A 15,751-nucleotide genomic window follows, 5' to 3' on the forward strand; every position below is an offset into this window, starting at 1 on the left:
GGGCCCGTGAGCCGTGGCCGCTGAGCCTGCGCGTCCGGAGCCTGTGCTCCGCAACGGGAGAGGCCACATCAGTGAGAGGCCCGCGTACCGCAAAAAACCCCAAAAAACAAAAAACCGTGGAATTACCTGATTTTTCAATTCGAGACCTCCTGGTGGAGAGGCGGGGCTCTCTCACCTGATGGTGAATGGCGCGGGGCGTCCGTCCCGTGCTCACATCTGTATCATCACTGGGGACGTTCCGTTTTAAGAACCGGGTTGCCGAGGGCTCACCTCCACAGGGGCCCTGGAGAAAACCAGGTAGGACGCACCACAAGTTTTCCACCGAAGGACAGCGCACGGGGCGCCCATCCACTGCTTCCCTTCACACGGGTTGAGGTTTGGGGCATTAACTCCCAGGCTCTGGCCTCCTGCGGCTTTGGACCAAACCCCGAGGAGGAAAAGGGACTGTGTGGACGCCACGGTCCAGCCCTGGGGTGGACTGTCCAGCCCGGGTGTGGCCGTGAGGGGGCACAGCGTGCCGCGGGAGGGGTGCTGGGTCTGCTCCAGGGTAACGTCTCTAGATTGTCCCCTGCTGCTGTGCCCATGGGGCCGCCAGCCCTGTGCTCCAGAGCGATCCTGCTCCCAAGAGCCCCGCATGTGCACCCAGCCCACGGCTCCCACCCAGGAGTCCCCAGACACTTCCTTCCCAGCAGAGTTGTTTTTTAATTTTTTTAAATTTTGAAAATTTATTTTATTGAAGTATAGTTGATTTACAATGTTGTGTTAATTTCTACTGTACAGCAAAGAGATTCAGATACATATATTTATATTCTTTTCCACTATGGTTTATCACAGGATTTTGAGTATAGTTCCCTGTGCTCTACAGTAGGACCTTGTTGTTTATCCATTCTATATCTCATAGTTTGCCTCTGCTAATCCCAAACTCCCAGTTCTTCCCTCCCCCACCCCCACTCCTCCTTGGCAACCACAAATCAGTTCTCTATGTCAGTCTGTTTCTGTTTCATAGATAAATTCATTTTAGATTCCACATATAAGTGATGTCATATGATATTTGTTTTTCTCTGTCTGACTTATTTCACTTAGTATGATAATCTCTAGTTGCATCCATGTTGCTGAAAATGGCATTATTTCGTTCTTTTTTATGGCTGAGTATTATTCCATTGTATAAATGTACCACACCTTCTTTATCCATTCATCTGTTGATGGACATTTAGGTTGCTTCCATATCTTGGCTATTGTGAATTGTGTTACAATGAACACTGGGGTGCATGTATCTTTTTCAATTATAGTTTCCTCCAGATATCTGCCCAGGAGTGGGATTGCAGGATCATATGGTAGCTCTATTTTTAGTTTTTCGAGGAACCTCCATACTGTTCTCCGTAGTGGCTGCGCCAGTTTACATTCCACCAACAGTGAAGGAGTGTTCCCTTTCTCCACACCCTCTCCAGCATTTGCTATTTGTAGACTTTTTGATGGTGGCCACTCTGACCGGTGTGAGGTGGTACCTCACTGTGGTTTGATCTGCATCTCTCTGATAATTAGTGAGGGTGAGCATCTTCTCATGTGCATGTTGGCCGTCTGTATGTCTTCTTTGGAGAGATGTCAGATTAGGTCTTCCTGGCAGAGTTTTTAACCTTAGACATCTGACTCCAGCACACGGACTTGGATCTGGGGCTTTGGGCCCAGGATGGAGAGATATAAGCCTTGTATTTTTCTCAATCAGTTTTTAAAAAAGATATAATTTACATAAAATAACATTTACTGGTTTGATGAGTTTCAACAAATGTACGCAGTAACCACAATTAAGATTTCTGATATTGATACTTGGTGTCTTCTCCCTTTTTTCTTTATCAGACCAGCCAGAGATTTATCTTATGGCCCATTTCAAAGAACCAGCCTTTCGGTTCATTTTCCCCATTGCTATTCCATTTTTTTTTATCCCTTTGATTTCTGCTTTTTAGTATTTCTTTCCTTCTGCTTACTTTAGGTTTCATTTGCTCTTTTTTAGTTCCTTCAGGTAGAAAATTAGACCATTGTTTTGAGTCCTTTCTTCTTTTCTAATGTAAGCATGAAGTGCTATAAATTTCCCTGTAAGTAACTGCTTTCCACACATGTCAATGTGCTGTGTGTTCATTCCTGTCCAGTTCTACTTTACCTTTCTAATCCCCCTTTGACCCGTGGGTTATTTAGAATTGGGCTGTTTAGTTTGCTTCCAATTATTTGTGTGATTTTCCAGATATCTTTGTTATTAACTCCTAGTTTACTATCATTGTGATCAGAACATATTTTTTATAATTTCAATCTTTTGAAATTCACTGAGACATTCATTTTTTGAAATTCATTGACCCAGAATATGGTCAATTTTGGTGCATATTCTGCCTGAACCTAAAAAAAAAAAAAACAAACAAAAAAACTTATTCTGCTGATATTTAGGGGTAGTGTTTTATAAATATCAATTACATTAAGTTGATTCATAATATTGTTCAAATCTGCATGCTTATTATTATTTAATCTACTTGTTCTATCAATTATTGAGAAAGGAGTATTGATGTCTCCAACCATAATTTTGGATTTGCCTATCCTTCCTTGCAGTTCTATAAATGTTTGTTTTATGTATTTTGAAGCTCTGTTATTATATGCATAGACATTTAGGATTGTTATCTGTTCTGGATTAATTAACCCTTCTATCATTATACTTGGTTATAGCTGGTGATCAAAAGTCTATTTTGACAAAGATTAGTGAAACCACTCCAGCTTTCTTTTGATTATTGTTTGCATGATGTATCTTCTCCCATCCCTTAACCTGTCTGTGACATATTTAAACTGGATTTCTTGGAGACAGCATATACTTGAGTCTTGCTTTTTTAATTCAATCTGACAGTCTCTTCTGTTTGATTGGGGTTCTTGGACCATTTAGTGTGATTATTGATAGTTGAGTTAAATTTACAATCTTATTTTTTATTCTTTATCATATCAATACATTGCTCCTTTTCCTCTTTGAGTTTTCTTATTTTAAATTAATTGGATATTTTAATATTTTGTATTTTCTCCATTATTGACTTACTACATATGTCTTTTTGTTTTATTTTCTTAGTGGTTGGTCTAATGTTTACAGTATAAAACTGTGACATCACAGTTTGCCTTCAAACACTACTTACCAGGTCAGGATTGGAGTGAGGCCCTTAGGAGAGCAGGTTCTCCTCCTTTGTGCTGTTGTGGTCACACGTGTCAGGACTACATGCGTCATGAACACCACAAGATGTTGCTACTACTTTTCTTTAAACAGTTATCTTTCAAAGGGACGTTTAAATGAAGGGAAATATCTTTTATGTTTATCTAAATAGTTACTACTTCTGGCTGTCTTCATCTCTTTATGTAGATCTGCGTTTCCATCTGAATTCTCCTAGCTTTGGTTTATCAGAACAAGTCTTGTCTCCCACCTTCCTTTTCAAAAGATATTTTCAGTGGATACAGATTTCTAGATTGGCAGTTCTCCCCAGAACTTTGGAGAGGTTTTATTGTCTTCTGGCCTGCATGGTCTCTGATGAGAAGTCAGGTGTTACAGTATTCTTATTTTTTTTCTCTTTATGAGGAATGAGTCTTTTTTATTTTTCCTCTGCAGTTGAGGTTTTCTCATTATCTGATTTTTAGCAATTTGATAAAGATGTACTATTATGTAGTTTTCTTTATGTTTCTCCTGATTGGAGTTTGTTAAACTTCTTGGATTTGTGGGTTTATTGGTTTCATCAAATACGGAAACATTCTGGTCATTATTTCTTCAACTATTTTTTTCCTGCCTCAACCCTCCCAGGACTGCAATTCCACTTACGGTAGAATGCTGGCTATTGTCCCACGGCTCACTGAGTTCCATTGTTTGCTTTTGTTTTTTGATGTTGTTGTCTTTATTTATTTGAGTTCCATTTGCTCCAGAAATTCCATTTGGGTATTTTTTTTTTTTTTGTAAGTTTTATTGAGGTGCAGTTTACCTGAAGTAAAACTCTCACTTTTAGTGTATAGTTCTATGAGTTTTATAGGCAGGTACAGTCATGAAACCACCACCATATTCAAATTGTAGAATAATTCCATCACTCAAAAGCATTCCCTCATGTCCCTTTGTAGTCAATCCCTTGTCCCCATCCCCAGCTCCTGCCAACAGATTGTCTGTCCCTATAATTTTGGCTTTTCCATGATGTCATACCATTGGAGTCATAAAATATGTAGCTTTTTGAGTCCAGGCTTCCATCAGTCAGAATAATGGATTTGAGGTTCATCCATGTTTTCATTTCTATCAGTAGTTCCTTCTTTATGCTGCTGAGTTTTCCCTTGTAAGGATGCACACAGCTGGTTCATCCATTTACCACCTGAAGGACATGTGGGCTGTTTCCAGTTTGTTGTGGGTTTTTTTTTTCCATTTATATGTAAAACCACTATAAACATTCACATAAAGGTTTTACTGTGAACATAAGTTGCCGTTGTTCTTGGACAAATACACAGAAATGAGATTGCTAAATAATTGAATATTTAACTTAGTGAGAAATGGCCAAACTCTTTCCAACATGGCTGTACTATTTTTTACTGAGTTACAATTGCTACAATTCTCACCATTAATTGATTTTGCCTATTTGTTAACCATTCTAATAGGCAGGAGTGCTGTCTCATTGTAGTTTTAATTTGCTTTTCACTAAAATCTAGTGTTGAGCATCTTTTTTATGTGCTTACTTTTCATTAGTACATTTTCTTTTGTGAAATATCTCTTCAAGTCTTTTGCTCATTTTTAACTGGGTTGTTCTCTTAGTATTGAGTTTTAGATTTCTTTATATATTATAGATCCATTCCTTGATCAGAAATGTGTTTTGCAGATATTTTCTCCTAGTTTTTGCCCTGTCTTTTCATTTACTTAAGTGTCTTCTGAAGAGCAGAAGATAGTAACCTTGATGAGAACTAGTCTAGCAATGTTTTCTCTCATGGATCATGCTTTTGGTGTAATGTCTTTGCATAACCCAAATTCACATGTATTTCCTTCCATGTTTTTATAGTATTGGGCTCTACATTTAGGCCTATGATCTATTTTTAGTTAAGCTTTGTTTAAGGTGAAAGGTATGAAGTTTCTTCTGTGTATATGGAAATCCAGTCTTCTAGAATCATGTGTAAAAAAGACTATCCCTTCTACATTGAATTGCCTTTAATCCTGTTTCAAAAATCATTTAGGCACATATGTGTCGGTCCATTTCTGAGCACTCTGCTGGGTCCTATTGGGCTATGTGTGTACACTTTCACAGGTACTACACCGTCTTCACTGCTGTGGTTTTATGTACGCTGAGCCTTGAAATCAGGGAGTGTGAGTCCTCCAAGTCTTCTTCATTTTCAAAATTCTTTTGGCTATTTTACTTGCTTTACCTTTCCATACAAAATTTTGAAGAACCATAGCATTTTGTACAAAATTGTATAAAAATCAGGATTACATTGAGTCTGTAGACCAATTTGGATGGAACTGACAGTAATAGAAAGTCTTCTAATCTCAATATTTTATTTAGCTTTTATCTGAATTCTCCAAGTGTTTTACAATTCTAAGTATACAGAATGTGCCTAATCTTGTATTTAAATATATCATGGTTTTTGTGCTATTATAAATAGTATTTAAATATCAGATTCTATTCGTTCATGGCCAGTATATACAAAGATCTCTCTCACTATATGGATAATAGACAAAACATGAAATGTTTCTGGTAGGTTGTGTCATAGTGAAGTCAAATCCTAGGATAAGAAACTTATTTAATGATCTAAACAAGGGATTGGCACTCTTTTCCTGCAAATACAGCCCCAACAGCAAATATTTTAGGTTTTCCAGGTTATAAGGTCTCTGATATAACTACTCAGCTACTACTTTGGCTGCTGTAGAAGGTTTAACAAAACATAAATGCCTGCATGGCTGTTTTCCAATAAAGCTTTATTTACAAAAATGGGTTGCAGGCTGGATCTGGCCTGTGGCTTGTAATTTGCTGCCTTCTGACCTAAACCGACTTTTTTGTTGTGCTGCAATCTCAGGGATCTAAATGCTGGTCCATCCAGGTATCGGGAAGTAGATGAGCTGCAAGGGGTTTGGTCATCCTCTTATCTTAGATCAAACAGAGGCTGATAACCCCAGGAGAGCAGGATGATTCAAAAACTCATCAGGCTGTGACCCCGTGACAGGCGACACCAGGACACTGCATACCACTGGCTCCAGGTCACAGTCTGCAGAGTCCACAGCAGAAGCTCATACCCACTGCACACACACGTGTGCACAAACACACACACTGCACACACACGTGTGCACACACACACTGCACCCATGCATACACTGCACAGAGCAGTTCACACATGCATGCACACTGCACCCATGCATACATGGACACACGTGTGCACACACACTTCTCAAATCTCAGACTAAGGATGACAAACATATTTAATCAATGTCCAAAATACCTTTATATATGTATAAACAAGTTAACTTTCCCTTGACTTAAAAGACTGGTATCCCGGCCTTCCCTGCTCATCCTGGAGATGGGGATGTTGAGAACACGAGTCTGAAGCCACGGGGAAGCAGCAGTGTGGCTGAACGCAGAGACAGGGCCGAGAGAGAGCCAACGCACAGGCTGGTCTTCTAAAGAACCTGCATTCTGACGTGGGATAAAGCCAGCTTCCCCTCCCCCCGATGTTCGGTCCTCTGCCCGAGCGCAAACACAGGTTGCGCAGGAGCTAAGAAGGACGCGTTCCCAGGTGGGTCTCAGGCTTGGCTGGATCCGGAGCCACAAGGAGGTGAGACGCAGGCCACAGAGTCCACAACACCCGAAGATCGGCAGAACGGAGGCTACGGAATGTTTACGTTATTTTCCTTTCGATGAGGCAGCACCGTCTCCCGGGCAGGGGTTTCCCAGCCGGAGGGCTACATCTGTCTCTGCTTGTGCTTCGGGTTGGTCTTGCAGTAGACGAACCAACGCCCGCGCCTCTTGACCAGGTAGCAGCCCTTGCAGCGCTTCCTGAGGACGCCCTTGGTCTTGAAACCCAGGGCTGGCTGCTGCAGGCCGAGTGCCGGGCGCGCGGAGAGGAGCGCGGCCGCCGGGCTGGGGGGCGCACCGACCTGAGGGCAGGCGCAAAGGCGGCACGGCGCGAGCGAGGAGAGCGGGCGGCCACCCAGGTGCAGCAGGGGGCCCACGGTGGAAACCACTTTCCTTAGGAGAGCGGTGGCCATGTCGCGGCTGGATCTAGGGAGAAAGAGGAAAAGTTGTCACGGCTGCCGGTGGCTCCTGCCCCCGAGAAAACCTCCTTCCCCGCGTCCCTGCGCTCGGGGACACAGGCCGCGGGTCCGGGAATCCGCGCGCCCCCCAGGAGGGCACGAGCGCGGCGAGCGGCACCGTGTCCCCGCCCGGCGCCGAGACCCCCACCCGGCCGCCGCGGCCAGACGAGGCCCGCGTCCACGTGACCCCGGGGCGGCCGGGCCGCGGGGCGGGGGCAGAGGGCACGAGGTCCTGAACGGTGCCCGGCTAGAAGGGATCAGCACCCGTGCGGCCGCTTCCCACCGCAATGACCTCCGCCCGCGTCCCACCCGGGGAAGCCGAGGCCAGGGTTCCCCAGAACGCGCCCTTCCTGAGCCCGGAACCCCCGCCGCCTCCCCTGCCCCTCGGGACCCCCGGAACACCCCCACGACCCCCACCTGGAAAGAGCGCGTCCGGGCCCGCCGGGAGCCCGCCTCGCCAGCCCCTGCGCCTGCGCCCTCGGCAGCGCCTGCGCAGTGGGGCGGAGATGCCGTCGCCCGGAGTGTCCGCCAGGAAGGAAGATGGCAACAGGGTCACGTGGCGGTCCCCGCGGGGCTGGGCGCAGAGGCGGAGCCACGTGGGTGCCGGAGTCGCGGATCGCCGGGTGCCTCCCCCGCTGGTTGCCTTTCCCCTCCCCGGTCCCCTGCATACCCAGCCCGCCTCTCCCTCCCGGGACCCTGCGCCCTCCTCTCGGGACTCCCCCAGCCCTGTGGGCCACCGGGCGGCTAAGGTTTGGGGGGGCGCTCCCGGGGGGCGGGGGAGGGATGAAAAATGGGAACAAAAGTAGGTATTTTGAATGAAAAAGAAGTCACAACCAAGTAGACTTTTTAAAAAGCTGATAAATATCAATGTCAAAACAAAATCTAGAAAAACCTCATGTTTGTATTAAGTGGACATCCTGGGAGAAATGTGGCGAGGCTCAGGGGAACGCATGGACATAGGCCCTGGTTCTAACGGATTGCAGTTAAATTTATTTCTTCCAACATCTTATTATGAAAACTTTCAAACACAGAGAAAAGTTGAAAGACACTTATGGCGAACACCCACGTACCCACTGCTCAGATTCCACAGTGAAATCGCCACGCATGTCTTTCCAGGCTGTGTCTGCGGGGACACAACGACTTTCCACGGACACGAAGGTGAGCTGCACACGGGGTGCACCTGCGCGCCGCCCTGGCACCGCACGCGCACCCCTGACCCGGCTGCAAGCTGTGGCCCCTGCCCAGGTGAGCTCGGGCCTGCCTCTGAGCATGCGTCCGTGGACACCTTTCCGATCCGGGAGGTATTCTGGGCACTGCCGCCTCTCATCGCCACACCTCCCTGGAGCCCAGGCTGTGGGTGCCCTCAGCTCCCGGACAGGGGGATGCGCGACTCCACCCCAGCTCTGGGACTGCGCCCTGTGCTGGCCGCCCTCGCCCATCGGGGGCTGGCCGTGTGAGCTGACCCTCCCGACGGCTCTCTGCACAGGCCGTGTGGAGGAGGCCGTGAGGGCAGGAGAGAAGCAGGGACGGGACCGCAAGCCAGCCTCCTGCCCGGGTGTGCTCCAGAGCAGCGGGCCTTTCGGGGCTAACCTGCATGAGGGATGCCATCGGCTGCGCTTTACTGGCAGTTTCGTTGGGCTCTGCTGCAGAAACCCCAGAACCACAAAGAAATGCGCTCTGTTCAACATGGTGTACTTCCACTTTCCTCTAAGCAAGGACTCATCTCCAACATTCACAACATTCAACATGTTAACTCCCCATGATTATCCGTTACCATCGAAGATAAGCACTGAATCTTCCGTTTCCATCCTCCCCTGCCCTGCCCCTGGTAAGTGGAGCATCACTAAGTGCTAAGGTTGCGCGGAGTGTCCCGCCTTATCCGGGCTGAGTCCCCGCCCGCCGCTGCACCAGCCGGCCGCACCTGGCTGACCGCACCGCGCGTGCGCGCCTCCCCGGGCGCGGTAAATCCCGGCCGAGCGGTCCCTGCGGACGCCGTGCGCATGCGTCGGCGCTCGGCGCGTCGGTGCGCGGGGTCGAGGGTCAGCCTGAAAGATGGCGGCGGCGGTGACCTTCCTCAGACTGCTGGGCCGGGGAGGCGCGGCGGCGCGGAGCCTGCCCGGGGCCGCCAGGTGCTTCGGGATGCGGACCTCGCCGGCCGGGGAGAAGGTCACGCACACCGGCCAGGTAACCCCTGCGGCGCGGAGAGCGCCCTCCCCCTCGGGGCGCCCAGGTGGGCGGAGCCCCGGCTCGGTCCCCGTGTCCCCGGGGTCCAGCGCCCCAGTGCCCCCTGTGCCCCAAGCTCAGTGCCCGTGGTCCAGTCGCCCAGCACCCCGGTCCCTCCTGTTCCCCCGGCCCAGCACCCGGGTCCCACGGTCCAGTCCCTCGGGGCCCCGGGCCCAGTACCCACAGTCCAGTCCCCCAGTGCCCCTGACGCCCCAGGCCCAGCGCCTGCGGTTCCGTCTTCGGTTTCCCCCTCCGTCCGGGGTCCCGGGCCCACTACCCGCAGGGGTACCGAGGGGCTGTCTGCAGCCACTGTGGTCTCATCCTCGGAGCGAACTCGGAAACAAGACTGTTATCCCGGGGTAGCCCCTTGGTTACTGTGGGGAGAACTCCGGTGGAGTCAGAAACTACCAATTCTGTAGGTCCGATCTCCTCATGTTTGTGTGATGTTGAATACCACATTTTAGTAACTCGAGGGTCTGCTGTCGAGTTACTAAAATACAAACACAGCGTTAGGCTATGATCCTCAGCCCAAAGATGAGGGAGTGAGTACCTGTGTTGTTAAAAAACGTCACGGAGCAGGTTCAGAGAGGAAGGAAGCTCTGGGGCCTCTGAGATCGAAGGCGGGTGTTCCCCCTCCGCCGGGACTGCTCTCTGCTCCTTCCCTACCTTGCTACTTCCAATTCAGACTACTGCCTGATGTCACGTTAGGAATCCTGCTGAAAAATGCCCCTGGGTGCGCAATTACACTGACTCCTGGTGTGTGTGATCATGAATGGCCTAAACGTTAAGAAAACACTTTTCCTGAAACGTTTATGATTGGCGTAAGATACAGAACTGGGCCGTAAAAAAATCACATACGGTCTTTTGCTTTTCAGGTTTATGACGATGAAGACTACAGGAAAGTTCGATTTGTAGGTCGTCAGAAAGAGGTGAGTGAAAGATCTAGCAAAAGAGAGGTGAGCTTTCATAAAACTTTTTATAACGAAGAAGAAATAAATACTAATCTATAAAATTTAAGTAAATTCTCCCCAAATTGTGAGCACTCTAGAATCTCTGGAATTCTGCATTTTTTCTACATGTTAAACATGTCTAGTTCTGTTTGTTTTTTTTCTCCCTTAAATACATAACATGACATCTTGTGAGTCTAGTTTTAGCTTACATGTAAATGGCGTGATGTTTTCTTTCACTTCTGTGCCTCATACTTCTGAAACTCTCAGGTTAAAGCAGAGTCACATCAATTTTTAAAAATTACTCTTTCAGTCACTTTGGAGTATGTTTTCCGTGGTTCACAACATACAGATTCGGCTTTTCGGGACTTTCGCTGACAAGCTGAAGATAGCACACGGGTGGGTCTTCCCTGAGCGAGTCTGAAACACAAGTGCAGCCGCTGGACACTGGAATCCTTTCGCCTCAGTGGCCTGCTTTCTTCTCACTTCTCCTCTTCCGTGCCTGCCGCCTCAGAGGGGGTCCTCTCCGCCCTGGCTCAGGCCTCCCCCCTCCCCTCCCCAGCAGTCACCTGGCGTCACTTCTCCCCTTCAGGCAGCCTGTTGATTCTTCCTGCCACCCTCAGCTGTCCCTAAGTCGCATCTTCCCTCCCTTTGACCTTGGTTACGTTGTCCATCCCCAGTGTCTGGTTTCCTACTTCCGTTCCCACTTTGAGGGTGTCGTGGGGGGAGAAGTCTGGCCCCCTGGATGGAGCAGTTCCAGCAGATGCGTCCTGAAGCCCTGGGGTCGACCCTGCCCCCGGCTTTCCATCTCAGCCTGTCACACTCCTCTCTCCTGGGAATTCTACCGTGGCTTCTGGTTTCTGATTGCCCTCGCTAGGGACAGACATCAGGGAGCAACTGAAACACCGAACCAGACATTCCAGAGTTCGTGAAGCCAGTAACATGTGAATGGAGGGGGCAGTACTGGTGATGTCGCCTCGCTCAGACCGTCAGCTCACCACAGTCCTGAACCGGCTGCAGCCCTTGGCCCCTCCCCGCTCGGGATCTCTGGGGCCTTTTCCTGTCCGAGATCGTGAGCGTCCAGGGGCCCATGCTCATGTAAGATGTGCAGCAGGTCTCTCTGGCTTTCATTCTTGCGACAAAAATTTGGCGTATAGTAGTATTTGAAAATTTTTTTGGTTTCCAAGAGACTGTTGTTTTAAAACACGTTTAGGCATGCTGAAAAGTTGCAAAGAGTACGAGTTCCTATATTGCCCCCCCGCACAGTGTCCCTGTTATCCTCCTCTTGCCTGAGTGCGCTGCCCTTGTGAGAAGTGACAGCTTTGAACACTTGCTGACTATCGATACATTGTGTGAACTCAAGTAGGTGGTTTAGGTTTATGTGGTAGGTTCACTCTTGGTGTCGTATGTTCTGTGGGTTTGGACAAGTGCATAATGTCTCACATCCAACACTGCAGTGTGACACAGAGTATTTCACTGCCCTGAACTCCCCTGTGTGCCACCTCTTCGTCCTCCCGTCTGACAGTCCCTGACAACCACCCATCTTACTGTCTCTACGGTTTCATTTGGGTGAATTTTAAGAATAAACTGAATGTGCTCTTAGTCTGAGGAGCGAGGAGAGCAGGAAGCTGGGCGGTCGAGCCGCCTTCGCAGGGAAGGTGGGAAGCGTCCACGTGTGGCTGCAGTGAGTCTGCCTAGGACCGGCCTTGTGGAGAGGAGATGCTCATGAAGAACGTGGCCCAGCCGCCGCCCCCAGGGAGGGGCAGAAGTCGGCCTGCAGTGGTCCTGTGTCACCGGAGGGGGGTAGAGGGCCGAGCCGACCTCCTGTTCCTCTGCGGCGATGGAAGTATTTTCATTACTTCGTGGTTACACACATGGAATTAAAAGCCGACGTTTCCCGCCCATGAGTGACGGGCGCCCACGGCACCCTCGGGCGGAGGGTGGTGCTGGGCCCGGAAGTGGGTTCGCATGGCTGTTGTGCCGTGTTTGTCCTTCGGGTGGACCCTGTGGGGCTCCGTTTTGGGGCGCGGGGCCCCCGGGGCGTGGACAGCAGTGGGGACCACACAGCCACGTGTGTTCTGAGGGGGCCGCACTTCCTCACTCCCTGCTCCCTTCCGGAAATAGGGATTCCGGGGAAAGCTTTGGGATAGCATCATCTGTAGCCGACGCTGCTTTCCAGAAACAGGAATGTCGTCCCCGTTCTGCGGGCTCAGGACGTCAGCACTGCTGAGTGTCGTGGTGGCAGCGGGTGGGAGGGCTCTGCTCCGCGTTCGGTGCTCCTGGATGCAAGTGGATTATGCTCAAATTTTACTAAACTAGGTGCCCCTCCCGCCGTTGTTTGTAAAGATCGATCCTTGTTTTCTTCTCTTCCCTGCAGCCTCGGGCCCCTCTGGGTGCAGGTGGGGTTCTGGGTGCCAGAGCGGGGAGCCACGTGGCCTTGGTCCTCCGGGACTGACGGGGCACAACACTTCTCACCATCGTGATGAGCAGATACTGGGGTTACTCATGGAGCCAGAATCAAAGTGACCTCGGGCAGCGTTTACACCCCAAGTGTCTCATCTGCGTGCTCGTCTGCAGAGGAGTCTGGAAGGGGAAGAGCGGGGCCCCACCGCTGACAGTGTTTGTCCTCTGTGACCATGTTCCAACCCCGTGACCCTTTGGCCCCCAGAGATGGGGGACCTTCGAGATGTGATCTTGCTGTTTTGCACCCTGAGTGTGTCAGCTGGGGTGGGATCCCACAGCCCCATCGGATCAGATTGGGGTCTGTGTGTAGGTCCAGCCGCTGCCCGTAACGTTGGGCTTCTGCCGGGCCATGCGTGACGGTTCCGGTTCTGGTTCCGGTTTGGCTGCTGTGGGTGAGCATCTCCAGCTTCCTCAGCTCAGATGACATTCTGTGCCTCCCAGCTGAATGCGTGCACCGAGAAGAGCTGGCTTCCCGAGGAAAGAGGAGCAAGGCGTCGCTCTTTCCCTTTAGTTACCAGCTTGGAAGTCATGAGCTGATTCCTTCCAGTAAGGAAACTGGATTTCGAGCATCTCCGGAACCGCGGGTTCCGGCGTGTTGTGTTTCCGTGCTTCGTGGTTATGGTGCCGTCGCCCCTCCAACTTCCCACGGGGAGCAGCCCTTGTAGTCTGAGGCTGCCTTTCCCTCTGTCGCAGCGTGGCGCAGCCTCATCTGTCACGATCCCTGCTCGGGACCCCAGACCACAGCTGTTAGTTCAGAGCCCGGTCCCCATGGTGAAGTGGGCACGGAGACAGCGTGGCTCCTGGCCCCTGGGTCGGCTGCTGCTTCTGGTCTTTTCCAGCAGATTAGGAGAGCATGTGTGTGCATGTGTGTCCGTGTGCAGGTGTGAGAGGGAGGGCGGGGCGGGGCAGGGCCAGGAGAGAACAGGTGACGCTGCACGTAGGGCGGGATAACGGTGAATCCAGGTAGAGACAAAGGATAATTCTTTGTACTGTTGTAATTCTTGCAGCTTTTCTGTAAGTTTGAAATTATATCCAAATGAAAAGTTAAAGGTGTGTGTACATGTATTTAATTACTTGTGTATTTTGAAGATCTACACTGATAATATTTAAATGAAACGGTACAGAATGTGCCTTTGCTGGCAGTGTGTGCGTGTATGTGGGGGACGGTCTACATTGATTTAAATTCCATAAGAGCGTCCGGTGTTTGTGCTTGTCTGTACGAGCTTCTCCTATCTGTCTTTTTCCAGGTGAATGAGAACTTTGCCATCGACCTGATAGCAGAGCAGCCTGTGAGCCAAGTTGGGAGTCGAGTGATATGGTGTGATGGTGGCGGGGGGGCCCTGGGCCACCCCAAAGTGTACATAAACTTGGTAACGTGCCATCCGTCCCCGGACCCCCGTCCTTCTGTCCTGTCCTCACCCCACCGACCTCACCCTCTCCCACTCGGCCTTGCCCATAGACCATACGACAGGGGCTGAACAAAGGGCGTGTCCAGAGCAGCTTTGACTGTGACGTGTGTGCAGCGCCCTTAGTGTCCCCAGCACTGCTTTCCCTGAGACTTGTAGGCGTCTGTCTTTCCCAGGGAACCATCGTGTCGGTGCCTGTGCGATCCTTTACATTGTTGATAACTGCACACCCAGAGCCTTTGAGAAGGAGAACAGTACACTGGGTGTTAGAGCAGAGAAGGGTGCCTCGGGAGAAAGCTCAGGTGCACGTGGTGTCGCGACAGGCCAGGGCCCACCGCCGCCCCTGCTGCTGTGTCCGGGCTGGACCCCACCCACCCCTGAGGGGTGGGCCTCTGCCCCGCGCCCCACCCTCCAGTCCTTCCACGCCCCTGCTCGAGGGCCGGGAGGGGGACGGGGACCGAGCCGTGTGTTCCAGGGTAGGGAGCCTTCAACCCCAGCGAGTCTGGGTGGAGCAGGCTGGACCCAGGGCCTCTGGCACAGCCACGGCCAGCGTCAGGCAGTGACCCCGGAGCTCCGTGGGTGCCCCTGGTTGGCTGTGTGTTTCCAGTGTCTGCGGTCTACCTGTCTCTAGATTGACGTAGAATACAGAAATAGGAGATCTTTCCCTTTGAATTTTCCAGGACAAGGAAACAAAGACGGGGACGTGTGGCTACTGTGGCCTGCAGTTCCGGCAGCTCCACCACTAGGGCCGCACGGGCAGCTTGGTGGCACGGACTCCGTCTCTAGTGCCGAATAAAGAGTGTCGTTCCCCAGGATGCTGCGCACAGCTGTTTCTCTCACACAGGTTCACTTAGGACTGTGGCTTAAGGTGGCGTCCCCTCCCGGGCCCCCGCCACATGCTCCTTCCACCCGCGGGACCACAGCGGGGGCTGGAAGAAAGCGGGGGCTGGGGGGAGGGGTGACGTGGCTGCTCAGGGGCTCCGGGCTCCGGCCCAGCTCCACCCCCGGCACTCATCTGCTGTCACTCTTTCTGTCCATCTGATCCTCAGGCTCCGTCCAGTGTCTTAAATCCCAAGAAGTTAAGTACCTATTTGAAGGTGTTAACAGTCACATATGGTCCAGATCAAGTACAATTTGTGTATTTAAAGCAGTAGTGATTACGATGTATTATAACATAAAAATAAAAATGAATATTATGCGGGAAGAGAATGGAGGCTTGGTGGGGTGATGGGAATTCCAGGAGGAAAAAGCGATGCGTGGGGGCCGCGGGGAAGCGGCACCTACACCAGAGAAGATTCCTGAGCTGAGGGAGAACCCGCAGATCACAGGGCACACCAGGTGCTCAGCAAAACTGGCGAGAAAAGACACAACTGGGTGCCTTCTCATTATAAAAACTAAGTTGATGAAACTCTAAACTTTATGTAGAGTCTAGAGAG

The 15,751-nt window shown here is 50.5% G+C and overlaps 3 protein-coding genes across 3 annotated transcripts; 2 read left to right on the forward strand and 1 right to left on the reverse strand.

Annotated features, from left to right (window-relative positions):
• Positions 1 to 6,456: 6,456 nt before the first annotated feature.
• MRPL36 (mitochondrial ribosomal protein L36) lies at positions 6,457 to 7,774 on the reverse strand. The gene is made up of 2 exons (XM_024123670.3): positions 7,694 to 7,774; positions 6,457 to 7,244 (listed from the first exon to the last, which is right to left on the reverse strand). Exon 2 carries the CDS (start codon positions 7,229 to 7,231, stop codon positions 6,926 to 6,928), a length of 306 nt encoding a protein of 101 aa, XP_023979438.1. The 5' UTR covers positions 7,232 to 7,244; positions 7,694 to 7,774; the 3' UTR covers positions 6,457 to 6,925.
• On the forward strand, positions 7,564 to 9,130 carry LOC114486776 (atherin-like). The gene is made up of 3 exons (XM_028493354.1): positions 7,564 to 8,025; positions 8,308 to 8,521; positions 8,763 to 9,130. The coding sequence occupies exons 1-3, from the start codon at positions 7,564 to 7,566 to the stop codon at positions 9,128 to 9,130; spliced, it is 1,044 nt and encodes a 347-aa protein (XP_028349155.1).
• Positions 9,131 to 9,294: 164 nt separating this feature from the next.
• NDUFS6 (NADH:ubiquinone oxidoreductase subunit S6) lies at positions 9,295 to 15,539 on the forward strand. Its single transcript, XM_007105665.4, has 4 exons — positions 9,295 to 9,460; positions 10,375 to 10,428; positions 14,157 to 14,279; positions 14,996 to 15,539. Exons 1-4 carry the CDS (start codon positions 9,329 to 9,331, stop codon positions 15,059 to 15,061), a joined length of 375 nt encoding a protein of 124 aa, XP_007105727.2. The 5' UTR covers positions 9,295 to 9,328; the 3' UTR covers positions 15,062 to 15,539.
• The last annotated feature ends 212 nt before the right edge of the window (positions 15,540 to 15,751 follow it).

The sequence above is a fragment of the Physeter macrocephalus genome, chromosome 8, assembly GCF_002837175.3.
Source record: "Physeter macrocephalus isolate SW-GA chromosome 8, ASM283717v5, whole genome shotgun sequence".
Lineage (NCBI taxonomy): Eukaryota > Metazoa > Chordata > Mammalia > Artiodactyla > Physeteridae > Physeter > Physeter macrocephalus.

Coding starts and splice junctions, on each gene's coding strand:
- MRPL36 (XM_024123670.3), bottom strand. CDS start 7,231: ATGGCCACCGCTCTCCTAAGGAAAGTGGTTTCCACCGTGGGCCCCCTG.
- LOC114486776 (XM_028493354.1), top strand. CDS start 7,564: ATGACCTCCGCCCGCGTCCCACCCGGGGAAGCCGAGGCCAGGGTTCCC. Junction 8,026..8,307: donor TGGGCCACCGGGCGGCTAAG/GTTTGGGGGGGC, acceptor TTTCAAACACAG/AGAAAAGTTGAAAGACACTT. Junction 8,522..8,762: donor AAGCTGTGGCCCCTGCCCAG/GTGAGCTCGGGC, acceptor CTCTCTGCACAG/GCCGTGTGGAGGAGGCCGTG.
- NDUFS6 (XM_007105665.4), top strand. CDS start 9,329: ATGGCGGCGGCGGTGACCTTCCTCAGACTGCTGGGCCGGGGAGGCGCG. Junction 9,461..10,374: donor AGGTCACGCACACCGGCCAG/GTAACCCCTGCG, acceptor TTTGCTTTTCAG/GTTTATGACGATGAAGACTA. Junction 10,429..14,156: donor TTGTAGGTCGTCAGAAAGAG/GTGAGTGAAAGA, acceptor GTCTTTTTCCAG/GTGAATGAGAACTTTGCCAT.